Raw genomic sequence first — 27,236 nt, 5'->3', positions numbered from 1 at the left:
AGTATGGTACACAGATCCAAGATAAAAGTAGATTTAAAATGTCTCTTTTAGTCCCAGTTTTCTGTCTGGAAGAGGTTCCATACAGCGCAAGTTGTGTGTATTTGTGTGTGTCTGTGTTCTATCAACATTCATCAAGCTGAACGAGGATCTGTGTCTGTGACTGCAACATGTGCTGATGGCTTTGCACAGCAACCGTCCCAGGACAACCATGTGACAGACATGTCCCCTCTGCATTCTTCCGATATCTAATTTGACTTTCAGACTAAGTGCTCCCATCCCTCATGCACATACACTGTTCTCCTGCACACACACTGTTCATAGGCTCCAGCTAAGAAGCAGACACCCCCCGGTTTAGGCCCCAAGGTCACTTTATATACAACAACTCAGCAATCTGATGTCCTCCTCACCTTACCTGGACACTGGGTCTCTCCCTGCTTCTGTCTGCAAAGCAAGGCAGGGGAATAGAGCGAAAGAGAGAGAACCAGAGAGAGAGGGTGTGTGTGTGTGTGGTAGTATGAGCATGTAACAAATAGAATATTCATGTGACCCAGTGTGGTTTCGTTCTAGCCTGGAACACAGGCATCACACACACACACACACTCACACACACACACTCACACACACGCAGTCTGTTCCCTGGCCCACTCAGACCAGTCACCTGCACCTGTGTTGAGCTCTGTCTTGATCACTTCCTCTGTCTCTGGTACTCTCTGTCTAACCAAAGACCTACAAGTTCATTTGGTAGCAGACCACTTCCAGAAATCAATGTGGCGTTGTGCTTCCTTTCATGTTTAAACACACACACACAAGCACACACACAGCAATGTTCTTATTCCCAGGACCCAGACCAATCTCAGCTTGTCAGAACAAACACACAGTGCTTAAAATGGAAGTGAACAAGCAAACAAACAAACGTGATTGTGCAATCGCCAGGTGATTGTTTTTGTATATAATTGCAATCAGATTAGGAACGGGAGACAAACAGAAAGAGGCAGAGAGGCAGTTCATGCCCTTTACTGCACACACACACTTCTGCACGAGCTTTCTCTGACACCCACTCACAGACATCGATAGAAATACACAAACACGCACACAGGCATGGGTGAGAAAAAAATGGACACAACACGTATTCTTAACAACAACAAAAAAAGCTTTCTTATCAATAGGAAGCAGTTTGAATGGGCGCGATAGCGCGCACAGCAGTCAAAGCGCGTTTTATCTGCACTGTAGAGAGAGCGCCGGGGGCGTGCGTGACGCGCGCGCCCGCGCTCAGTGCGGAGAGAGAGAGAGCGCAATAGAGAGAGAGGGGGATAGAGAAGAAGCGAGGATCTCGTGGCATACGACAGTACCAAGAACACATAACGGGAAGCTATATGCGACAGCAGTAGAATACTGACAAGGTAACATGTCGTATTTGGTATTGTCTTATATACTATTATAATTTAACAATTCTGTCCCACTGTGTAAATATCTGTCTTGGTGCTGTCCTCACTGTTATGTGTGTGTATGTGTTGTTCGTCCGCAGATGCTGAGCGTTGCCACACTGTGTGTGTCTGTCGTCGCTTTTGGACAGGTCTGCGCTCGCTCAGACAACGGGAATTTTCTGGATGATAAGTGGCTGACTGGGAGATGGGACAAATTTCGGGATGTAAGTGGACTATACGTTTATTCTGCCCCAGCCATCTCTCTCTCCTCCCCTAACTCCCTATGCGTGCAACGGCTGGATCACGCGCTTCTTGTTTTGTCATTATGTTCGTGCGCATCACGGGTCTCATGGATAGACCGTCGCCCCTTGTCGCATGTTACTCATTCGGTTTTCTCTGTAATTCACTACAACGGATCGGTATAGACTATATTGTTCTTAGTATGTGATAGCATAACTATCACAAGCAAAATCTGTAATATCCATGTACAGCAAAAACAACGTTTTAGAAGGCTACATTACGCAGACTGCATCAATAAGAGGAAGGTAACTGATAGAGTCGGGCCTAATTATCAGGTGTCACACCGCTAGGTGTTCGGCATGGCCGTGTTTAAGAGAGAGAGAGACAGACAGCGAGAAAGAGAGTGAGAGGAGTAGGCCCAGATCTAATGTGGATTGAAGGCACACAGCAAAGCGTACTTTGATTTCTGATAGGCACAGAAGTGTCCCAGTTGTTGCATATTGTGTGTGCGTGTGTGTGTGTATGCGTGCCTTTATCATATTATTGCATGCGTATGCTAGTTTTTATTAACAATACAGTCTGTGTGTATGTGTGACGGGTGTACCATACAACAAGGTGCTGTCAGCCACAATTACTGTGACTTGTTTACGTAAGGCTACTTAGCATTTAAACGAGACTAGAGGCAGGGAAATCACAGAAATAAACTTAACGCACATGTTAGATAAAAAACAAAATTTCTATCCCACAACTAACATGGCTAAAACCATACTTTGGTTATAGTGGGTGCCACTTTACTCCAATACAGTTATTTACAGTATAACAGAAGCCTGTTTTATTAACAATAAAATAAGAACAAAACACTGTTCTTGTATCAGGAATAAAGGAAAAATAAAGAAATGAAATAAAATAAAATAGAACAGAACACAATGTGCGGTTGCTATCATGGTGTATCCGTTTCTGAGTGTACGTGTGTGCGTGTGTCTGAAACGACAACAACAGGATATCCTGCCTCTCACCACCTCTCCCTCAGCTCACACCGCCAGGCCAAGTCAAAATAATCCATCATCACCTTGCTGCTCCAGAACCATTACTCTGCGTTCGGAGCACAGAGTAATGACAGCAACATGCAAGTGTTTGTGTGCGTCTTCGGGGATTGACTATGTCATGTTCACAAGATGGCTGGTTGCTGGTGACCTTTGACCCTTCCAGATAACTATTCTCTCTCTTTCTCCAATCCCATCCCCCTCTCACCTCTTTCTGTCTTTCCTTCAACATCTAAACATACCAACCCAGTGGGGTCCATGTAACACACGTCAGGGCCAATAAGAGAACAGGATTTGGTTTATGCAAAGTGGTTGCCAGAGTCGAACACGAGGGATAAGATGTGATTGGCCACGTGTTGTTCTGATTAACTACAAGTGGTCTGTGTGTGTGTTTGTGTGTCGTTGTAAACTATGTGTGTTGAAGTAGACTGTACTTGTGTTGAAGTAGTGTGAGTGGAGAAGTGTGTACTGGTGTGTGTGTGTGTGTGTGTGTGTGTGGGTGTGTGTGTGTGTGTGTGTGGAGAAGTGTGTCAAAGCTAGATCTGGCTGCTTAACTTTCTCACTGACCCACTGGAGAAAGACAGAGACAGAGAGAGAGAAAGAGAAAGAGAAAGAGAGAGATGGATGGGGAAGGAATGGAAATCAGGATGGCGGCTGTGTGTGTTATGTGTATGTGATGAGTGTCTCCATTTTCTGTTTTTGTTTTGATTGTTTGCGGACTCTTTCTCTGTGCCATGGACGAGAGAATGATTGGCTTTGAGCTGAAGGTTCTGTGCATGTGTATGTGTGTGTGTGTGTGTGTTTGTGTGTGTGTTTTCATGTCTTTGTATTTTAACCTTGGGGCTAGGCCCCTATTCAACTGTACTTCAAAAACCAACGATATAAAAATAATAATAATAATAAATAAAAAAATACACAAGAGTATACACAGTAATAATACATTAGCTTCAGTCTGCCAGAGCTGTGTGATTGTGTCTATGCGTTTGAGTCTGTGTGTTTGTGTTTGTGTAAACTAATATTAACTGCCACTTTTAATCTATAGTCCTGTGTCATTCTGTGTGTGTATTGGTGTGTCTACAGTACATTTATGTACACATGGGTCAACATTTCTTCAAATATACCCGTGTATCATTTTGTGTCTCCACACATACACATAGAAAGACTGGTGTGTGAGTGTGTGCTCCATTAGTGGATGAATGGCATCAAAGCTTTGACAGATACATTTCTCTCTTGCTCTCTCTTGCTCTCTCCCTCCACTCCCTATTTCTCTCTCTCTCTGTTTCTCTCTCCTTTTTCCTTCATTCCCACCCCCATCCACTTCCTGTTCCTTTCATGTCAGCACTCCAATCAAATGTGGTGGCCAAGGGGATTGTCAGAGCACCAGTGGAGGGAATGGGGGTTTGGGGGAGGGTGCAGCCTGGTATCAACCCTGCTTGTACTGCAACACATACACACAAGTCCAGGTTCAGATCATTTCCTAAACTATCTGTTTGTTTTTGTTTTTTTCAACAGCTTGACACAGAAAAAGCCTTTTTATCTGCTTGTCACCCTGGTCTCTAAGAACAACTACCTTATTGTGAGACCTATGGGGGCTAGAGCCCTATGGGGTGAACAAGAAATAAAAGAAAAGAGGGGCGTGTGTGTAGGGGGGGAGGCAGTAAGTCATTTAAGAGGAGCCCAGTCACTGGCCTGAAACAATCCCGAGGGCCTACTCAACTGTCCCTGTCCTTCCTGCCTGCTACTTTAGAGCAGCAGCTTTACAGATCCCTCACTGGAGCACGGCTAGCCCACAGCACAGTGTGCATTTGAGGGACAGAAAGAGAACGAAACATGAGAGGAGGGAGAGAGAGACAGAGAGAAACAGACAGGGAGAAAGAGACAGAGAGAGAGAGAGATAGAGAGACAGACAGACACACAGACAGAAAGAGACAGAGATAAGGAGATAATAGTAGGACAAGCATTACTGGTGCTCCATTTCTTTGTTTCTTCTCTCCACTCCGCTCCCATTTTTCATTTTTCCGCTATTTTCTTTCTTGCTCTACCCCCCCACCACCACCACCACCGCGCACACACACACACACACACCACCTTTGTGTTACGAAGGATGAATGATGTGAAGAAGGTACAAAGCTTCAGGCCCTGTCTGCTGCAGAGGACCCATGTCTGTGTTTGTGTGTGTGTGTTTGTGCATGCATGTGTGTGTGTATGTATGTGTGGATACCAGGCTTTTTGTGTGTGCGAGTGTGTGTATGGTCATATTTTGTATGTGTATGCATCTGTGTCTTTGTACAGTAGGCCTATATATGTGTGTATGAATGTAACAGGTTAAAGGGGATTATTCAGGGGCGAGGAGGCGAGAGAAGGAAAGGATGATGTTAGGAGACCTCATGTATCTATTGACCAGTAAAGGGCCAAATGTCAGGCGGAAGTTGTATGACATGTCACCAATCACATACAAACACCCACCTATATCCATTTCTAAGAAGCAGCTTTTACGTACTCCACTGTATGTGTTTGTGTGTGTGTGAGAGAGAGGGGGGGGGCAGAACTGTTGAAATATTTAGGCTGCAATCAGCAAACCATTAGCCATATTGGAGAGGCTTGGGTTAGTGTGTGTGTTTGTGTGTGTGTTGCGTTTGTGTGTGTGTGTATTAGAGCAGTGAAGCAGTGTGTTCCTTTGCTTATTTTATGTTTTTTTGTTCTGATAGTCTCTGACACCACTGTGATATTTTTGGGAAAGAGAGAGGACATGAGTGATGAGTGTGTGCAAATGTGTTGCACCAAATGCATGTGCGTGAGTGTGTGATGTCCGTTAAGGAATCCGTCTGCAGGCGTTGTCCTGGTCATGACCATGAAGAGTGCCTGGCTCCCATGATGCATTTCTCTCAGTATTCATTTTAGATCCACAACGCTTGAAGGTGATTGACCTAAAGTAGGAGTAAAAAACGAGCTAACAAGCAAACTAATTGGTTTTTTTTTCAAGGGTTGAGACTTTCACACATTTCTCCTGTTTAATTGAACCTGCACGGTCCATTCGTGGAACTGTCAAAGATACAGAGGGATGGGTAAGTGAAGGAAGATGACGGGAAGAGGGTCAGATGGCTGACAATAGAGGACAGGATTAGAAACTAAATCAGGGAGAGGCAAAACGCTGACCTCACTAACCCTCCAGAGAAAGAGAGAGAGCGCAGAGGGAAAGAAGCAAAGAGGGAAAGGAAGACTAAATGAGGATGACATAAGCGCGAGAGAGAGAGAGGGAGAGAGTGAGAAAAGGACTTGAGAGAGACAGCCGAGATCATCATTGATGTTTTAATCTACTGAAGCCATTCGGCTGAGAATAACAAACCACTGAAACCAACTGAAACCAACTCATTGTCCCCCACCCCTCATGGCAACATACACAAACACACAAACACAAACATACACACACACACACACACACACACAAGCATGCTCCTGTTGTCCTCAGTGGTAAAGTGAGTGGATTGGGGTGGTTTAATGTCCTAATTTAGCTTTCCAGCCTGGAGACAGAGCTAATCTGCCCCTGAACAGACCAACTGGACAACTGGCCAGACTGATAACCCACAACTAGCTAATGGTAGCTAATACCTCAGGGTTAGCATGCTAATGTATTCTGAGAAGGTGGACTTAGTGGTAGATGTATACAGAGAGATGGAAAGAATTAGAGAAAAAGAGAGCTACAGAAAGAGAAAGAGGAGAGAGAAGGTGTTTATTTTTCACTGCTTTTTAGCTTGTGGAGATCTGCCCCTTAGAAAACAAGACAGAAGCCCCAATAACATGTGCATGTGTTTGTGTGTGTGTGTGTGTGTGTGTGTGTGTGAGAGAGAGAGAAAGAGAGAGAGAGAGAGAGAGAGAGAGAGAGAGAGAGAGAGAGAGAGAGAGAACACAACACACATGCCTCCTCCAGGCACTTTATTTCTCTTCTAAAATAACTTTTAACTTTCATGTCTGGCTTTGAACAACAAAGATCTAAGATTTCATAAACTAACTAATTCTCCACAGTTAGTGTGTCTCCTGTATGTCCCCAGGACAAGAGAAAGAGAGAGATGGGGGTGGGGGTGCAGAAGGGGAAGGGAGAGGGACAGAGAGACAAAAAGAGGGGTGAAGAAGTGATAGATTGTGTTCACACTGGCAATTTGTCAGGCAACGGCAGGCATATGGTGACATGAGAAAGTGACAGTCATCAGCATGAATAGGATGATGATGACACACACACTCACACACTCCCATCACGACTGTCACAAGACATAGTATGTTTCCTGTCACTAGGCATCAGAATCATGACGGCAGTGAAACAAATTAGCTACACAAACTTGTTTAAGTTACAACCAACAGCTATTATCTCTGCTGGAAAAAATAAACTCACCATCTGCCAGTATGGAGTCTGTGTGTGCATTTGAGAGTGTGTTTTCATGTGTTTTTTTGTGTGTGTGTGTGCGCGCATCTAATATCCTCTCTTCTGATTTCCTTTAATGCGCTCAAATGCACTTTAGGAGGTGGAGGTTTGTCGTCTCTTCTTCTATCATTTTCACTGACTTCATCTCTCTCATTCATCTAAACTTGTTGGCTTTCTCTCTAACTTCCACCATCTTGACATATGATTGTCTCTGTACAGGAGCCAGGAACATGGACACCAGGAAAACCTTTCGATCAAGGTAGGTGAACTTGTCTGTACACTAAAACAAATGACTGCACCCTTACTCATCATACAAACAAATATGCTCTTCAGGGATGGAGCTGTCTAACTGGACTGATGGGTGTTGGGTGGAACACCTAAAGGCCTGTCCCCAGGCAGGGTTGAGTTGTTAGGAGTGTCTTGGTGCAGCTGTCCTACTCCATAAGAAACTCACCCTGTGAACTAGATGTGATGTTTCTTTTGTGCTGGAAGGCATGAGACTTGAATTCCGCGTAAGAGGAACTGAAAATAGACATAGATAGACACACGCGCACACACATATATTTATGAAATCTCATGACGTTAAGGGGAGTAGTGTGGACTTCTCTTGAATCAGTTTTTCCTCCAGTGGCTTGCTGCAATCTATGTGTGTTTGTGTGTGAGTGTGAAACATACTGTCCCTTTATTTCAGATCTGTTGATTTAAAGTAGGACAGTTCCTCCTGTCATGTTATTTCTCATTACATGTAAGCTTGCAGTGGTGTGGGATTGCGCTTGCACACACACACACACACACACACACACACACACACACACACACGCGCACACTCCAAGTCCCACATTTCTACTATGCATGCAAATCAACAAACACACACACACAGAGGAACAATAGCATTAGAGAGTGGCATTGGAGGATAGAGGAAAGGATAATCTACTAAATCTGTTTGGGGATTACAGTAAGGCTCTTAAGAGCAAAGGTCAATTCTCAAACGGATCTGGGGCCAGCCTAAGCCTGGGTGTTCAGACATGCCACACTGCACAAAGCACTGACCAGAGACCAGATTCAACCATCCGCTTTATGGCAGTCAACATGCTGTTTACGGTACTAGTGACAGATCTAGGGTCAGTTTTGTACTGTAGAGAATGGGAGGAGAGTTGTGGTGGTCGCTACGATCTGGGGTAAGTTGTTGAGGTGGACGCTGGGGTGTGTGCAGCTGTGAGCAGATAAAGGCTGGTCTAGAATCATTTGCTTTTGCTTGGATAAGTTGTCCCATCTGCTTTTAGTCGTAATGACACCTAATGGTATTACCTATGTGGGTGGAGAGAGAAAGAAGGAGAGAGAGACAGTTGCAGGGAGTAGAGGAGAGAGAGAAAGAGACGGTGTTAAGGATGAAGGGTCACAAAAACCCTTTCCAGGGAAAACACAGACATCACACACAAACACGCCTTCTTAGATAAGCACTGACACACCCAGTAAACTCACTGCGATCATTTGTTGTTTCTTTATTGGAGATGGCCTGACTGACCTTAGCAACAGGGCTTTCTTTATAGGCTTTCAACAGAAGCTTTATTTCTGTCACACACACGCACACAAAAATAATTGTTTCAATATTGTCTGTATTTTATTGTAATCTAAAGCCCTTGACCCTGCCAAAGACCCCTGTCTGAAGATCAAGTGTGGCCGCCACAAGGTGTGTGTGGCCGAGGACTACCAGACCGCCAACTGTGTCAGCCAGAGGAGAGTCAGGTAGGCCACAGACACACGCACGCGCACGCGCACACACTCACACACACACAACTACACACTACTGGTCTGGGAAGACTGTGTTACTGTTACATCGCTGTTTTGTCCAATTACTTCAGCTTTGGCAAAGGCTGAGACTGGAGGACACCATGCCCTGCCACGCCACATGAATAGATAACTAGTGTGAGTTAGTGTGTGTAAGTGAGTGTGTGTGTGTGTAAGAGAGAGAAGCATTTGGTAGTGACTGTGCCTTTCTTTTTAAGTGTCTTAGTGCAAGTCAGACTGCTCTGACCACCCCCACAGAATCTCACATGCCTCACTACCTAGAATTTCTGTTAGCTTGCCCATAATATCACTGCCAAGGCTTGGTTTCGACACTGACCACAAAGAAAAAGAGCAGTGGCCTCCATCGATTCCATGTATCCTTTATACTGATTCTAATTATACACCGTCTACTTTTGTCCTCCTCCTCCTGTCTTTCTTCTGGTCTTCCTCATCTTCTCCTCCTCTTCTTCCTTGTTCTCCAGCTTTAAGGATGCAGGTCTCCTCCAGAGTCCGGGGTCAAAGTGCAAACAGTGCCCTGTCGTTCACCCCACCCCCGTCTGTGGCACCGACGGACACAGCTACTCCACCAAGGTAACACAGACATTTGTTTTTACTATACTAGTGAGGACCTACAATTCACTTCAATTCTAACTCGTGTTAACCTCAACCCCCTTCTCACTATCTCTCTATTCCACTTTCCTGTGTCAGTGTAAGTTGGAGTACCAGGCGTGTATTACAGGGAAGAAGATTGCGTTGAAGTGTCCTGGCCTGTGTCCCTGTCCCACCCAGCCTGACCAAAGCAGCACAGAGAAGAGAGGTACACAAACACACGCACAAACACACGCACACACACACACACACACACACACACACACACACACACACACAACACACACACACACACACACACACAGGACAGTGACATGTACCTCTGTTGTGGTGTTTGGCTGATAGTGTTCGTCCTGTATGTTTGTGTGTGTAGGTGGGGGGTGGTTATATGAATCAAATGCAGAATATTGTTGCGTCTGATACTAGTGTGTGTGTGTGTGTGTGTGTGTGCTATGTGGTGCAGTGTGCAGTGAGTCAGACCTGAAGGAGGCAGTGGGTCGTCTCAGGGATTGGTTCAGGGTGCTCCATGAGAACGGGAATCACAAGAGAGTCAAGATCCAGAAACCAGAGATGAACAGTAAGACCCTCTTCCTTCACCTAATCCGTTTCTGCTCATTTGTTGTAATCCTTCTTTCCTTTCTCTAAGCCCTCGTCATCAGTTTTTAATGCTCTTCCACCACCATTTTTGGTTGTAGGTGTTGAAAGTTTTGGATATCAATCCATAAATACTGTGAACTTATCTTGGTTTCAATGAAACACTTTCACACTGTCTATCAATAGACTGAATTTTCCTACACCATAGAAATAGAATATTCCTGACATCCTTCTCTTAGGGCACATCATTCATCACTGACCTCTAACCTTTTGACCCCCAGAGTTTGAACCCGGGGCATTGCCTATTTGCAAGGATCCTCTGGGATGGATGTTCTCCCGTCTAGACACCAACTTCGACCTCCAGCTGGACCAATCAGAGCTCAGCAGCCTGGACCGGAACGAGCCTTGCTCCGAGGCGTTCTTCCACTCCTGTGACACACACGCAGACAAAGTGCTCAGCAGCACCGAGTGGTGCACCTGCTTCCAGAGGCATACAGGTGAGGGGACTGCACACACACACACGGATGGCTCCGCAGACCCGCTGGATGCAGTTTCAACACATACACACGCGCACACACTCTCATGGTTGACCCCTCTGGCTCTAAATCAACATGGCTGCTTCTTATGTCCCTTCCCAGATTCGCCATGTAAGTCAGAGCTGTCCAACATCAACAAGAAGCAGGCGGGAAAGAAGCTGCTAGGTAAGTATGTTACTCACTTGAGGGGTCGGCACCTTGCGTGCTGAGGTGCGATCACAGCTGGACACTGCCAGACCAATCTGAACACAACCTGAAAGAGCACATGGCTGCTCCTTACTTCCTTCTTCCACATCTCAGTGGAAACGGCTTCAGCAGGTGGTGGTGCACCTGAACACATCTCACTTTAACCAACCTTCCCTCGTATGTAGCTACAAAATACACACACACTCTGACACACCAACCCTGCCCTTCCATTTAGTCACAAAACACACACACTCTGACCCACCAACTCTGCCCTCGTATGAAGCTACACCCCCCCCCACACACACACACACACTCTGACCCTGTGCTTGTGTGTGTAGGTCAGTACCTGCCGACATGTGATGAGGAGGGGTACTACAGGTCACACCAGTGCCACAGCAGCAGTGGCCAATGCTGGTGTGTGGATCGCTATGGCAACGAAGTAGCTGGCTCAAGGAGCCACGGGCCCGCAGACTGTGGTGAGAACAGATTGCAGTGCATTCTTAGATGATTTGCTTCCAGGGGGGCCATCTCAGTATGATAAACCTCCTATTTTATTTAGGCTTGGTAGGTGTGGTCTTAGAGTCTTCTGGAGACCTTGGCAGTGGAGACTCGCTCTTCTCTGACGATGACGATGATGAAGATTCCTTCGTCCTGAATGACGAGGCCAGAATGGACGACGGGGACGACGAAGACGAGGATGATGACGAGGATGATGAATATCTGTCTTAATCATTTACTTATGTATAGAAATGAAAATTCCTAACTGCTTGGTCAAACTGCACGTTTTAGGTGAACCCCCAGACAGATATTTATCGTACTAACAGCCTATGGACTACAACTGTGTCTTCTGTTAATAATTTACTACCGATGTTCCTGGTTAATGTTTATGATTTCTCTTTCTGTCTGACCTAACGTATGATTGGCGGCTGCTGCCGTGGTGGCATCCAATCAGAAAATATTTTCAGGACTAACATAGCCTAGGGCTCATCCTCAGCCAACACTGTGCTGTGGACAAGGTCATATGTGAGACAACTCCTCGCCTCATTTGACGGACAACGTCCTATAATGAGCCCTGTCCTAATATTGAGCACTCTGACCGTGTTGTTCAAGAGATTCTTCCCTTCTTTTCCTCTTATTCCTCCCTTATTCCCCTGTAAGAGATAAGAGAATATTGTACTTGTTTGGGTTATTTTCATTCTGATTTGCCAACTAAAATGTTGTGGATAAGCGGTTAGATATGCTTCTTTAGAGAGAAAATGAAAATATAAAAGCCAGTGCACAGAACGGATAATCAGAACTGTTCCTGCGACAATGTAGGAAAAGGCTTTTTATGGCAGTAGCCTCCAAATGACATTTCTCCAAACTCCCCACGTAATCAGAACTGAAGAAAAGAATAGGTGATTCTATTTTTCTATTGCATTGTTTCTGTAATGCAGGACGTGAACGGTCTAAGCATGCCTTTCACTGAGTTCAGCACAGTATTAATTTACAGACTAGCATAGCAAGGGAGTAGCAGCTCTCTGTGATGACTTCACTCAGCATGGACAGAAAAAAAAGAAAAACTACACTGACAGCATAAACTCTTACCCACAATCCCCAGTAAAAGTGTAACTGACCTGTCCACTTATCCCATTTTTATTGTCTTTGGATGTGGAGTCAGAAATATTGTTGACATTGCACAGTGCAACAGAGCAGTGCAACAGATTTTAATGTATGTTAATGTTTGAGTTTGAGTAGAGCAAATACAGTATTTAAATGTTTAAAAATTATAACATGACTTTTAAGTATACAATGTAACTCAGCATTCTTTATTACACACACACACACACACACACGCACACACACGCACACACACACACACCGCAACCATGTGGTGGTGGACGTCTGCTCTGGCTAGGACTGTGTAAAGTTGTGCCTTTCCCTAAGCAGACACACAGAGATGGTAGCGTTGATGGGTTACGGGTTAGAGCTAAACGAGCACACTCGACATACAGCCTTCATTGCGCTCCATAAGGGTGTCGCAAGCCTGCTAAGCACGTTGGACAGCTCATTAGACACCTTCAGACATGATCTTAACTCTTATTCAAGTGTTTCATACGGCCGGGTCTGGTTTTCTTCTCATGAGTTGATACGTAGATTAGAATGTAGAGAAGCACACAGCTAAGCTAAGAAGTTCAACCACACATACATTCTGCTGGAATCCACAGTGTTTTTATATATTAGTACAGTGTCTATGAACGTTGATTAGACAGCATCGAAAGAGTATTTCAATGTTATCTGTTATGATGAGTTAAGCTTGACAATGAGGCAGTCAGACATTGTTAGTCTAGTGTACCTTTGAGTTACACACCGTTTGAAAATACATACAGACCTGACCATGAAAAATGGATGGCCTTGCATGTGGACCATAGGGCAACTGGAATCCCATCGTAAGAACGGAAAAGTATTGTCCACTTGTTAAAATTTTTTATTTAAATGTACTTTGGGGACTTGACTGAAAACCCTCAAAATGGTGGACCTCCATAGTAAAACTTTTAGCATCCGCTCACCAAGGAAACTAAAGTTCCGCTCATGATTAATCTGATATAGAAGTATTGTTCTAGAGGTATGACACACATGCATTTTTTACAGTGTATGTATGATTTGATGAAATAAAAACAATATTGACTAAAGTCAACCAGTGTCTGTACTGTTCTTGTAACATGTCCAGTACACAACAGAAAACTAAACAAACATTGAAATAAAATGGACACTTTCAGTTTCATGTTTCTGTTCTTTATTTCACATCCTTGGGGTGGAATCTCTCGTGGTTTTGTCATTCTTTCAACATTAACCTTACCTTGTCAATTGCCTAGACTACTGTTGGTTCCTCCACCATATCTCGGTCCACCACTCAGTCCAGGTGGAGGACCTGATCTTTGGTCAGCCCTGGAGGTCTTCTCCTGAGCTTCCTGTTGGAGCCTCCTGCCGCTATGAACTCTTGCTACAGGAACATTATTGCATAATGCAGAAGGACAGCAGGTGAATATTTTATGTCGCCGTTTTGCCACACACCCTTGAGTACATACTCCTCAAACACACAGATGACAACACACACACACACACAAAACCAAATTAGTGAAAGAAAAGGCAAATTCACTGAACTGGAAAAAGGAGAGCACCATTTCCTGTGAGTACTGCCGCCTTTTCACAGGCCAGTCACAGTTGAAGCCTGAGGGCACTGTGTGTGTGTCAGTGGGCAATTGTGTACGTGTCGAAATGGTTGTGCTTGTGTGTGTTTGTGTGGTGGTGGGGTTGGGGGGGCGCAAGCAAATGCATGTGTGTATACGTGTAAATGTATGTAAATGTCTATACGAGCTACCAGGCCTGTCAGCAATCCCCAACAAGTGAAGTTGCTATGTAAACATCGAAAGTACATTTCACTCTGCCTTCCTTGTCTTCCGGCAGAAAAATGCTGTTCATTGAAATGAGCCCAGATAACATCTACTATATGGAGCTGTTGGCTGCAGCCCAGCAAAGCCTTTAGGAAAGTGATTAGACAGCATGGGTTTACAGTCCGGGACAGTATCCTTGTGAACGCTAATGCAAAATTGGTCACATTACTGTAAGCTTTTTTCAATCAAAACAGGAAATTGGGATGTTTTGATGTTGTCTCAAATCACTTTTCCCTCTTCTACACGCTCTCTAACCAAATCAAATCAAATTTATTTGTATAGCCCTTTTTACACGCAAGCATGTCACAGAGGGCTTCACATATGCCCATAGTACTGCCCCTCAACCAACCTAAACCCTCAAGGAAGACAAGGAAAAACTCCCATCCTGAATTTGTGTGTGTGTGTGTGTAGATGTATGTATGAGGTGAAATGTTCTTTGGAACTTGCTAGCCGAAGTGTAGCTGTATTTCTTATATACTAGTGTAATAATTGGACCAATACGCTGTTCCTATTGGTCCAGAAGACGTTCTCAAAAGTTAAGAAATGAGGAAGCAAATATTGTTTCCTTGGAATGGCCCTTCCTGCCTCTACAGATTCTCAACACACAACATGTGTTGATCCGTATCTCTCCATTTCCAACCCTCCTTCCGTACTCTTTCATTGCATCCCTTGTTCAGGCATGTCGTGTTCAGCTGTAAATCCTACTGTCCATAGAGATATAAACAGAGGCACTTGTGCTGAGAATGCAGTATGCCTATGTTTAATGTGAAAGTCACTGTTGGTCAATACAGCCCCCTGGCCACACACACTTACCCTCACAGGCTCTTCTGTCTGCATCAGCGCAAACAACCCAGCACAGCTACAGAGACGGAACACAGCAGTTAATGACAGTAAAATACAACCAGATAAATCGCACAGTCAGGATCCTTCGACTTAAGCACCACTGACTTACTAAAAGCATTCAGCAATAAAATGTACTTTTTAAATGTAATAATAATAATAATAATAATATAGTTGATAGTCAAATATAATGCTCTTTTGGATTGGGAGACAATATGTCATTGTCAAATAGAGGATACATTTATCATATTATTCTTGGAAATAATATCAGTTATAGCTCAAATTAATAACAGTGTGAGTACTATTAGTATGCTTGACAGCTTGTCAATGTCTAGAGGCTCACCTGCAGGCTCGTCTCAGGCTTGTGTTTTCCTGTCTCTGTTCCTGTCTAATAACGAAGCTTTTATCGGCTTCCTGGAATAAAGACCTGCTGTAGGCTGAAATCACTTAAGTGTGAGTCATGGCTAACCATCGAGCCGTTTTCTCCTTGTTACAGTGTTCAATGGGAAAGGACGACGCTTTGAGAGAAAGTGCTCCCCCCCCCCTCCATTACAATAATCACTAACTTCACAGTGTTTGGCTTCCCTCTGGGCACAAGGTGCTGGGTAGAGGTCCAGAGGGAACCTCTAAGACCAGGAACAGTAATCCCATAACACATCATTGACTACATGTTCTAGATGGGTATGATGACGGATTGCAAATTGGTTGGAAAGGTTTTGACACATTACATTGCAGAGACTTTCCCATGACATCTCAACCAGAAACATGATCCCCAAAGACAAGGGAAAGTGCTCCTCATCTCCCATCCTTAACCCTTGTGCTGCCTTCGGGTCACATGACCCAAAGGTTCATACCATCGTTGTGTTTACCCAATTTTACCCAATACAAAAACAAATAAAAATAATTTTCTTTTAACCTTCGCAATGTGGGGGGTCTGAGACAGCCCAACGGTTAAAAGAAAATTCTTCACTTTGTTTTTGTATGCGGTAAAGTTGTCGCAATACGACGGTGGGTTACAATGACTGATGGGTCAGAATGACTGGAAAAAGAAAACAACTGAAGGTTGCTGTTTTCAACAGGGTGCAATGCCCTCTACTGGACGAAGGAGGAAATACAGAGGAACGACAACCTCACTGTGATACTGTGCATCTTGAAGTGGAATTGCTATTGAAAATTTGACGTTAGCCAAGCACGTTTTATTTTATTTTATTGCATTTTATTTTTTATTCACTTGGTTTAGCTCATAAAACAATCAATTATAATCAAATCAATAATGTGTCTCAGGTGACTTTAGAAAAAAATATTACTATACAGTTATAAAAAAAATTCTATTAGCAGTGATTAAAAAAACAGTAGCAAATCACCACTGTATCACTGTCTTTACACAAACAGATGTGCACCAAACAAGATGGCATTGAGCTGGGAGAGGACCTCAGAGTAAAAAACTATTTGTTTAAAATGTAACTTTCTGTTAAACGAGCATGCCGATCACTCCAAGACTAAGCTAATGAAATTGTTAATTGTTCACAAACTTAATTTACAGTTACTCACTGCTACTGGCATACAGTTTTCACAAATTGACCTTTTTACTCAGAACAAATATTAAAAAAGTCTATAGCCAAATACTACCAAACTAAACGCCAAAGGTAAAAAAAAATTAGAAAAGTTATACAATTGGTTAAACAATACAGTATGCAAAAATACAAGAATGTCAATATTTTCTCATATATTTATAAACAAACAAGCATCATGATCATAGCAAATATATTACAAACTGATTGAAGCATTGAAACCTGGAGTGTATCTGGCATCCATTCTGAGCTTTGGTCAAGCTAAAGTCCCTCCACTGGTCTGCAAAATAAAATAAAAAATACAACTTAAACATGAAATTGCATTGTACATGTATTGCTTTGATTGGCTTGTTGGGCTTTGACTGACTTATTGTGGGTGACTATGGTGTGATGCTATTACATACTATGGGTATCAGGGGTGTAATAATGTAACGTACCATGGGTTTCATCTCTCTGGCAGGTCCTTCCTGAGGCCGACCGGCCATCTTCTTACTGTTCTCAACAAACTCCTGGAAAAAGAGATGGGTTGGGCATTTATAAATTCAGTGTAGACACAAAGTAGGTACTTTTAACTTAAACTTCCTGCTCTGTTATTAATACAATGTCCTTCCAGAACTTCAACACCCACCTACCTACCTAACTCCCCATCCATTCATCATTCTTGTTTATATGTGATCCGTGAAGCCTGACACATCCATCCACCTCTTCATCTCTCGCTCCATCTGTTCCTATCTGACTGGCTCTACTCGGCCCCTGCCAGCTCACCATGAGAGCCTTGTCCATGTAGAACTCCCTGCCAGGGCTGCCGTCATTGTACTTGGTGTCCACGGCGAAGCAGAGGAAGAGCACGTCCACCACCATCTCGAACACGGACAGGAAGCAGTGGGCCACCAGGAAGGCGAAGAGGCACACGATGAGGAGGGGGAGGACCCACACCGTGTAGTCACGCTGGTAGTTGAGCGCCAGCACACCAGCAAACGCCGTGCACGACACAATCAGCACCTACGGAGGAGGTGGTTGGCGGGCCGGGGGGGTTAGAGAGGCGGAGGCTGCGATTGGCTGATTCAAAGCCTGACGGAGGCACGGTGTGATATAGCAGCTGGTTTCAGATTAGACCGTTACCAAGTATTGTGACTTCAGACTAGTATTAATGTACTTAAAATCTAAGTATCAAATATACGTATATTGTTCAGTATTTATGTATTGTATGACTTGATTTGAACTGTTAACACAATTTAGGACCTATTATTTCCCTGTCTCCTGTTTTCAGCCCAGGACTGCGGCAGACAAAACAGACATTTTGTCACCTCACTGAACTATTCGGTTAGAAAAAGAAAGATTGGCAGACTAGAAAACAAAGGAGGCAGGGGAGACAAGGACAAGAAGAACTCGTTCTCTTCATAATACAGCACTGCAGGTTCTTAGAATGGTGCGAGGCGGTGGTACCTTTCCCAGGAAGAGAACAAAGTCTCCCACGGTGTTGATTGCCGCCACTCTGAGCGCGTTCTCGACCAGGATGACGAACGCATCCCGGGCCGATGTACAGAAGCTAGTGCTGTTGATGGCGGTGGCGGCATACGCATTCTTACGTGACAAGGACAGACCAGGTGGACATTGTTAGGATAGGGTCATTTCGAGATGGTCATATGAAAAAGCGATTTGTTTTTCAATCTGAAATAATGGACTAGTGTCTAGCTATGTTCCCGGTGTGGTCCTTACTTGGTTCAGGAACGCTAGACACTTCTCCAGACACCACAGGCAGCAGATACAGGCTTTCAGCATGCAGCGAGCACAGGCATTCTCCTATAGACAGGGAATTTAAATATTACAGTGCATTTTGAGATTTTCCAGTTCCTCAATATGACACAGACGCAAGCCATGGCTTATTTTGACACCCTGGTTCCTACTGAGACTACAATAGACCGTGTTAGCTCACTGCCAACGACCTTGACCTACCTTTCCTTTCAGCTGGCTGTGGATGTATGTGAGAAAGAGGCGGGGGATCTCCACCAGGGTGATGATGAAGGCGCCTTTGGCCACCGTGCCCAGGTGATAGCGGATGAGACGGAGCACGGAGGTCAGGATGGGGGTCAGCGACAGCTGGGATTTGTCCCTGAGCATCGGCGCGTGGGCGAGATCCAGGGAGGGGGTTTAGGAAACAGTAAACAAAGGAAGGAGGGAAACACATTTACATTTATATTACATTTAGTCATTTAGCAGACGCTCTTATCCAGAGCGACTTACAGTAAGTACAGGGACATTCCCCCGAGGCAAGTAGGGTGAAGTGCCTTGCCCAAGGACACAACGTCAGTTTGCATGACCGGGAATCGAACTGGCAACCTTCGGATTACTAGCCCGATTCCATAACCGCTCAGCCACCTGACTCCCGACATTTAATACAACTCAGGTGTCAATACAACCATGAAATGCTAATATAACTGCAGATATTTTTGTATTTTATTGAATGTTTAGCTTGTTTATTTCTCCATTTTGTGCTCCGCCTAACCTTGTAAAGTAGTAGGTGACCACTGCTCCAGCAATGGTCATCTGTTGGCAGGCCAGGATGAACTCACTGATCCAGATGAGGCCCACGACATGGTACCACACCATGTACTGGAGCGGGCCGGACATGTGGTACTCCACCAGACCAGTCTGCTCATTCTTCACTGGGCTCCCTGGGGGATGGGGATTACAACGATTTCACTTCTCATCAACAAGTCACTGTGGTGCACTTCTAGACCTTGATTATCTGCTGTACTTTCTTCATGCACTAATTGTATGTCGCTTTGGATAAAAAATAGAAAAATGTAAAAAATAAATAAATGTAACAAGTTCAATACAATTTTTCTATGGTGGGAGAAAGTCTTGATGGACCACGAAGATGGTTGAGTAGAGAGGCGGAATGGTTTGTCAAACATTTAGATAAGTATTTAGGGTAAATAGGACTTGGCATGGTCACTAGGGGGCGTAAGTGGTCAAAGACAGCAACAACACCAAAGCACCAGTTTACATGGTTCTCTCTTACATGGTTACATGGTTTTCATGTAAGAGATTACATGTGAATGGTCCAATTATCTTTAACCATTTATAAGTGGTACACATCCACACCAAAATAGTGCACTGACAAAATGCTCCACAAACTGAACTTGATGTTCTATCTGAGCTTGATCTGTTGCTGATGTCATTCATGGTAATTCTTGTTTTGGAGTGAAGCTCAAACCCCTTCAGAAAAAGAGGGGGCGAGTTCACAGAGAACGTGTCCTTTGATTTGGATCTGTCAGCGCCCACAAGCAGCAGACTGGCTCGGCTGTCTGACACAGCAGTGGCACCACTCAAGCCATGTGCTCTTACTCCCCCCAAAACAATGTGACAGGAAGAGGAGGAAAAAATCATGTCGTAAACAACCTGGCTTGTCTGCTGTAGTCGCTTCTGAGGAAAACGCGGCTGTTATAAATCATCTGTCCTGTCATAATACACTCGACCCTTTCCCAAATGACTCGGCGTTAACACTTCTAAAGCATAATCAAAAGCCCTACATTAATATCACGCAGTAGAGCAGATATCATTGTGGACGCAGTATGAAACGTTGGACTGTAGTCGGCGGGGCCCCCGGACCAGACCTGCGGTGCCGAGGAAGAGGAGCACGCCGAGCCAGTAGACCCAGAAGAGCATGAGGGTGAGGAAGGTCCAGAAGGGCTGCAGGACCAGCAGGGGGAGGTGGGTGAACACCTTGCCCGCCACATGGAACAGGGCGATGGTGAGGGCCACTCGCTTCCTCATGAAAAACATCAGCAGCAGCAGGACCACCTGGAGGATGAGGTCACAAACGGTGTTGTGATGCATTTTGTCTGTAAACTACATTGAAATACTTCCTGCTCAGGAGTCAGGTTTATTTTGACATTTTTATCTCGACACAAAATCCCAACCGCTGATCTAAAGTCTAGACGCTTCACGTGTCGACACACACAGGTGTCAAAATACAGACGCAATTTACCACACGTCGCTCGCTCGCACATGCGCATGTGAACAACTATACACTTAACACACAAGAACACACACACACAACTACCACACAAACATGCACAAATTGATTTTCTTGCTGGTGTGGGATGACTGTGTCACTGTTACATCCAATTACTTTAGCTTTGGCACAGGCTGAAACTGGAGGACACCATGTCCTGCCACACCACATGAATAGATAACTGGTGTGTGTGTGTGTGTGTGAGAAAACAACGGACATGCCTCCATCAGGCATGTTATTTCATTCAGCATTTGATAGTGCCTCTGTGTCTTAGTGCAGGTCAGACTGCTCTAACTCCCCCCCCCCCCCCCCCCCCACACACACACACACACACACATATATATATATATATATACCGTGAAAATAGTGGCCCCAATGGCATACACCATCAGGGCCTGGACATTGTCTGAAGCCACCTCCTTTCCCAGGGCAGAAACCGTCTGGTCCTGCAGGGCCTTCCTGTGGTCTACGTACAGCCACCAGAGCACCCCTGTCCCCCCTGCAACACACACGCACACTCAATTACCAGCTACTGGAGGAACGTCAATATGCAGATCTGGTACTTGATAGGAACATCAACATGCAGACCACTCAACACTGGTACTTGATAGGAACATCAACATGCAGACCACTCAACACTGGTACTTGATAGGAACATCAACATGCAGACCACTCAACACTGGTACTTGATAGGAACATCAACATGCAGACCACTCAACACTGGTACTTGATAGGAACATCAACATGCAGACCACTCAACACTGGTACGGGATAGGAACAAAGAAACAAACAAAGTCCTCCAACACAAAAAGAAAATACAATTAAAACAATGAAGACAAATATTTATATATTAAAAGTACAATCAGTAACAAAAATAATAATAATAGAAGTGCCAGTGGAAAGTACATTTCCAATTTTGGAGCAGCCTGCTACTTTCCAGCCAATTATGTCCCCGCAACCCTGTCCCATTTGGACAATAAAGTTATTATATTCTATAGTCTAGAGTGAAGCCTTGCTCACCTACAGAGCCCAGGACCACGAGGACAGTGAGGATCCACACCAGCACCATGGAGATGTACCTGATGACCACCATCAGGATCATGGAGAGAACTGCAGAGGAAGAGGAGAGTCACTGATACCCCAGTCTCTGGGGAAGATGGACCCTGTCCCTGCACTACTATCGGCAAACCATTTCCCTAAATATTCGAACCATTATCAAAAGTAATTCATAGCATAGTTTGTAAACGTCAGTGGATGAGAGGATTGATAAGGATGTAGGGTCTATGAATCTACCAAGTCCCAGGGGATGACTATACACTGCTTAGAATGTCTCACGGGAGCTTCTTCTCTCAACACTGCTCTAAAGTCAGTATTGAGCTCCAACCTTGTAAAGCCCTGAGTGAATTTAAGGGTCAAATTAGCTGCTCCTGAATCTGTGTTTATGAGCCACGCTGCACCGGATGTCACACTGACGATGGCTATGATTACACAGGAACTTCCTGTCACTTCCTGACCCCAAACCTGACTGAAATAACATCCTGGATGCTGAAGGAGCTTCTGGAGAACAGCTAGAATAATGCCTGAAAAGTTAACATAACGGATGACATATTATATCTGACTATCGGATCACAGCTAATTAATAAGAACCTACAGTACTGTGATGACAGACTTTTTCACACATCCCAGAAGGAATAACTAGTGCCCACGTTCAGGCAGGAAGTAGCGGCCTACCTAGCGCCAGTAGGCAGAGACCCATGATGATCTCCTTACTGGCCATCACTCCGGCTACGAGCCTGTACAGGACACTGTTGTCGCTGACGAAGGTGATGAAGGCCTTAGCAAACTCAGCGTAGCATGCCACATCCACAGGGAAGCAACGGTGGAAGACAGGAAGGGATTTACTACAGGAAGAAGAGAGAGATGAGAGGGTATAGGGTCATCCTTGTACGATTTAACCATGGTGCTAATTACACAGATAAAATCCAAATTGTGCCCCCAAAAATTACATTTACATGTATTTAAATTTTAAATAAAAATACATTTTGGGGGAGGAGGGTAGGTTCTTGGGCACGAAAATGTTGTTGGCGCTTGATAGTCCTGTTAGCTGTTTGAGATGTGTAGTATCTACCTTGGTGGAACGGGAAGCTTGGGGCATTTAATGGATCTGTCAGGGTGGCTGGGATACCTGGTGGGAGAAATATCATAGGAGCAAAGCTCCGAACCTACACAAAAGCAGTTCTGTATGAATCACTCCTGCCTGGTTTGTCAAGCAATACATCAGGATTTTCAACATTTCAAGACATCTTCTTATAAAATAAAAATCTATTTAATTATATGTATATATTTAGCTGCAATGTACAATACAGATACGAGCCACTTAATTTACATTTACATTTAGTCATTTAGCAGACGCTCTTATCCAGAGCGACTTACAGTAAGTACAGGGACATTCCCCCCGAGGCAAGTAGGGTGAAATGCCTTGCCCAAGGAAGGACACAACGTCATTTGGTTGGCATAGCCGGGAATCGAACTATCAACCTTCTGATTACTAGCCCGATTCCCTCACCACTCAGCCATCTGACTCCCCTACAATTAATTAACTTTCATGCGGAACAGCTCACCGTTCGCTAGGGCAAACTTTTTAACATCTGTGTATGTCTGGAGCTCTGTGTCCGGGCACCTGGACACACACAGCGCAATGGACTTGATCCTCCGGTTGATGAGATCAATGTTGCAGGGGTCAAGGAAGAAGACAAATCTGGAAAGACAGCAAACACAGAAGGGCTTTATTGAAATAAGGACTTCAAAAGGCATCTCCAACTGATTACCTGGTAAAAAAAAAAAAGGTTTAAATAAATATAAGATTGACATTTTCTATGCTTTTTATTTACAGTACTTGTTTTATCATTCTTTATATTTTCTTCTATGTTTATTGTTACGCACCAATTTACCAAAGAAAATTCCTTGTACGTGTAAACCTATTAGGCAATAAACCTGAACCCTTGTGCAGATAACACAAGAGTTAAACAACAAAACTGCCAAACAGCTCTCTCTCTGTCGTCAAAACGCCTTGGCCTCTGGAAGGCTCTATGGGCAGCCAGCCCATCTTCAGCTGCATGACCCATTGTTTCGGTGAACCAGTCAAGAGGCTGTCAGAGCTATGGAATGTCACTGAAAAACAAGTCAGACATTTGTCTGATTTTACATTTACATTTACATTTAGTCATTTAGCAGACGCTCTTATCCAGAGCGACTTACAGTAAGTACAGGGACATTCCCCCGAGGCAAGTAGGGTGAAGTGCCTTGCCCAAGGACACAACGTCAGTTGGCATGACCGGGAATCGAACTGGCGATTTTGAAACTGATCCTTTATTTCCCTATTCAATTGCGTGCATATATATATATATATATATACACATATTTTTTTTCCATTGATGAGCATGAGCCTGGTTAGAGATACTTATCACAAACATGTGATCAGCCAACATGTTTTGACCACTCAAAGGTGGAGAGTAACATTGATCACCTCCAAACAAGGGCACGTCATGATGGGTAGATTAGACTGTGGCAAAACAATCTTTTCCTGGATGCAGGAGAAATAGTAGTAGGAGTAAAGACCTTAGCGACTTTGATAAGGACCTAATTGTTGCGGTCAGACGATCGGGTCAGAGCATCTCTAAAGCTGCAGTGTGTGTGGGGTGCTCTCAGTCTGCAGTGTGTGTGGGGTGCTCTCAGTCTGCAGTGTGTGTGGGGTGCTCTCAGTCTGCAGTGTGTGTGGGGTGCTCTCAGTCTGCAGTGTGTGTGGGGTGCTCTCAGTCTGCAGTGTGTGTGGGGTGCTCTCAGTCTGCAGTGTGTGTGGGGTGCTCTCAGTCTGCAGTGTGTGTGGGGTGCTCTCAGTCTGCAGTGTGTGTGGGGTGCTCTCAGTCTGCAGTGTGTGTGGGGTGCTCTCAGTCTGCAGTGTGTGTGGGGTGCTCTCAGTCTGCAGTGTGTGTGGGGTGCTCCAAGGCTCATTGAGGGGTTAGGGCGATGAAGACTATCCCATCTGGTCTGAACTGATCGAAGGTCCACTGTGACACAAGTCACACAAAATGTGATTGTGAAGGGAGGACTGTATCAAAAATCACAGTGCTTCACATTCTGGTGCACGTGGGGCTGCGCGGCCAGGCGCCAGAGTTACCATGACGACCCTTGTCCACCATCGAAAGCTCTGGGTACGTCCCATTTCCTTCACGTGGATGGCCGTGTATGTGTGCATCGTTCCCCTGGGGAAGTGAAGGACGAGATGCACTGTGGGAAGACGACAAGCCGGTGGAGGGAGTGTGATGCTCTGGGCAATGTTCTGCTGGCTTAACCCAGGGTCTGGCCATTCATGTGGATGTCTATTTGACACATGCTACCGACCTAACCATCATTGCAGAGCAGGTACACCCCTTCATAGAAAATGTTGTTCCCTGGCGGCAGATGCCTCTTTCCGCAAGATAATGCCCCCTGCAACACTGCACACCTGGTTCACATTTTGTTTAGGAGTGTTTGAAGAAAATGATGAAATGTTCAAGTACCCCTGTTGAAGGATATGCTGCTAAGGTTTTGGTGCCGGATACCAAAAAACAGCTTCAGGGGTCTTGTAGAGTCAATGCCGTGGCAGGTCAGCACTGTTGTGGAGGACCAGCGGGCATGTTTAGAAATGAGTCATAAAACATTGGCTCATTAGTGATACTTTGACATTGAGTGACATCCAAACTACATCACACAAACCTTTATAGAATGTAGATGAGTAGTGTAGACAACCAGACGGCTGTATAATCTTTCTAAAAAGCTCATCCCCACTGACCCACTAACCTTCAAACCATGAAGTCACTAACATGTCTAAACAAGTTGAAATGTAAGCTTTCACAAGACTTACATCAGGCCATGCTTGTTTACTGTTGCGTTGTGTTGCGTTGCATCAACTAAGATCAGTCAGACACCAACTCTTAAGATGTAACTACCTTGGTAACAAGGGAATTTGTTGCACTGTAGATAATCCAAATGATTAAATCATTGTGTGGACAGCTAATGTTAAATGGCTAATTCAATTTAAACTATTACTGTGTTTTCCTACTGATAGACAAGGTACAACCTATTTTCTAGAAAACTATTGTAGACATTTGTGAAGTTAAAATGGTGGTAATAATACTTACTAATATGTAACTGATAGTGACAACAATGTGCTTCAGGCAAACATACTTTTTGTCAGTTTGGTCCCGACCGCTGAGCTCAATACCATCAATCTGAGTGTTCTTCTGGCCACAGGTGTTGCCATAGCTGTCGTACCCAGAGACCAGTCTGGAAGCCGCTCCTGTAGCTATAGAGAAGCCACAGATGCAGCCCTGTGGGTTACAACTTATTGTTAAATATGAGCATTGCGAGAATAGATGACACTATCACACTGTGACAATGTGCAATTAGGTAAATACACAGTCCACAAAAATTGTATGTGCTTCCCTGGTCTCTGGGTTTCTACAGTAGCCTATTTCAAATTAATACACGTGGCTAATGAATCGTCTCTAGACCAGTTACATTTCTAGCAAGCGCTTCAGGCTCTGAAGCCAATCAGATAGACTAGGCGTTGACACAGGTGAGCCCAACATGGCCGCTGGAGGCTCGGGCTGAGATGTGTAGATTCTGCCATCGAGTCTGTTTTAGAAGACATCGACAGCGCATTAATTTTGAAAAAGGAACAGAGAAACGCGATCAAGGCATTTCGATGGAAAATATGTTTTTGCCGTCCTTCCTGCGGGATTTGGTAAAAGTTAACACACTGTTGCTCTGATTGGTTGTAGGTCTATCCAATTGAGCGAAGAGGCATTTTTTTCGGGTTCGGTTGAAACACGCTCCATACTCACAGCCCAACGGAGCGGTATCAGACTCATATTCTGACTAGAATTATGAGTATGACAACGTCAGGCTAATAAAACTCACCATTCCGATGCAAAACACCGTGAATATAACAAGCCATGGGATATCTGTGCAACTTCTTTCTTCTAATGGTTTCCAGTCACGTTTTCCCTGAAAGAGTAACATTAAGTTCCCGACATGTCCCCAGTTAACTACAAACGAATCAGAAATACAAATAGCTCACGCACCGTAGCTTGAAATACACAGCAGGCACACTTTCTAGAGCGCCATTGCCTTTCGATCAAAGTAGTTAAGCGATCAATTATAAGCTAACACTTTTATACAAAACATCGCTAATAAATAGACATTGCGTGGCTTACCTCTGAACTACCACAGCATCCCATGTTGAATCGTTATCTTGACCCCAAATATTTTCGGGAAAAGTTTGCTTGCAACGTGATTATTTACCTTCCATGTATTGAAATAAGATATCTCAAACGCAACAAACAGTCTACCAACTCGTAAAACGCTGCATATTCCTACTTCCTACAGTAAGTAAAAAGGCTTGTTCAACTCTGTTTGCTGCAGGGTACAAGTCTTCAGGTAATGCGGAAGACTTTTGGATAGACGTGTCAACAAAGCTAGCGTGGTAGTTC

At 44.4% G+C, this 27,236-nt stretch overlaps 2 protein-coding genes across 2 annotated transcripts; one reads left to right on the top strand and one right to left on the bottom strand.

Annotated features, from left to right (window-relative positions):
• Positions 1 to 1,281: 1,281 nt before the first annotated feature.
• On the top strand, positions 1,282 to 12,379 carry spock3 (SPARC (osteonectin), cwcv and kazal like domains proteoglycan 3). Its single transcript, XM_067250737.1, has 11 exons — positions 1,282 to 1,400; positions 1,526 to 1,648; positions 7,344 to 7,383; positions 8,762 to 8,870; positions 9,395 to 9,503; positions 9,621 to 9,729; positions 9,985 to 10,098; positions 10,397 to 10,612; positions 10,754 to 10,816; positions 11,176 to 11,313; positions 11,397 to 12,379. The coding sequence occupies exons 2-11, from the start codon at positions 1,526 to 1,528 to the stop codon at positions 11,564 to 11,566; spliced, it is 1,191 nt and encodes a 396-aa protein (XP_067106838.1). The 5' UTR covers positions 1,282 to 1,400; the 3' UTR covers positions 11,567 to 12,379.
• A 3,948-nt stretch (positions 12,380 to 16,327) lies between these two features.
• slc44a1a (solute carrier family 44 member 1a) lies at positions 16,328 to 27,179 on the bottom strand. Its single transcript, XM_067250779.1, has 16 exons — positions 26,961 to 27,179; positions 26,665 to 26,751; positions 25,930 to 26,072; positions 23,325 to 23,461; positions 22,832 to 22,925; positions 22,435 to 22,604; positions 21,724 to 21,813; positions 21,060 to 21,202; positions 20,303 to 20,489; positions 19,189 to 19,357; positions 18,639 to 18,795; positions 18,402 to 18,485; positions 18,129 to 18,266; positions 17,448 to 17,684; positions 17,120 to 17,191; positions 16,328 to 16,962 (listed from the first exon to the last, which is right to left on the bottom strand). The coding sequence occupies exons 1-16, from the start codon at positions 26,982 to 26,984 to the stop codon at positions 16,939 to 16,941; spliced, it is 1,956 nt and encodes a 651-aa protein (XP_067106880.1). The 5' UTR covers positions 26,985 to 27,179; the 3' UTR covers positions 16,328 to 16,938.
• Positions 27,180 to 27,236: the final 57 nt, after the last annotated feature.

The sequence above is a fragment of the Osmerus mordax genome, chromosome 14 (assembly GCF_038355195.1).
Source record: "Osmerus mordax isolate fOsmMor3 chromosome 14, fOsmMor3.pri, whole genome shotgun sequence".
Taxonomy (NCBI): Eukaryota; Metazoa; Chordata; class Actinopteri; order Osmeriformes; family Osmeridae; genus Osmerus; species Osmerus mordax.
The sequence above is the reverse complement of the archived record's forward strand: the minus strand, read 5'-3'. Positions and strand labels throughout refer to the sequence as shown.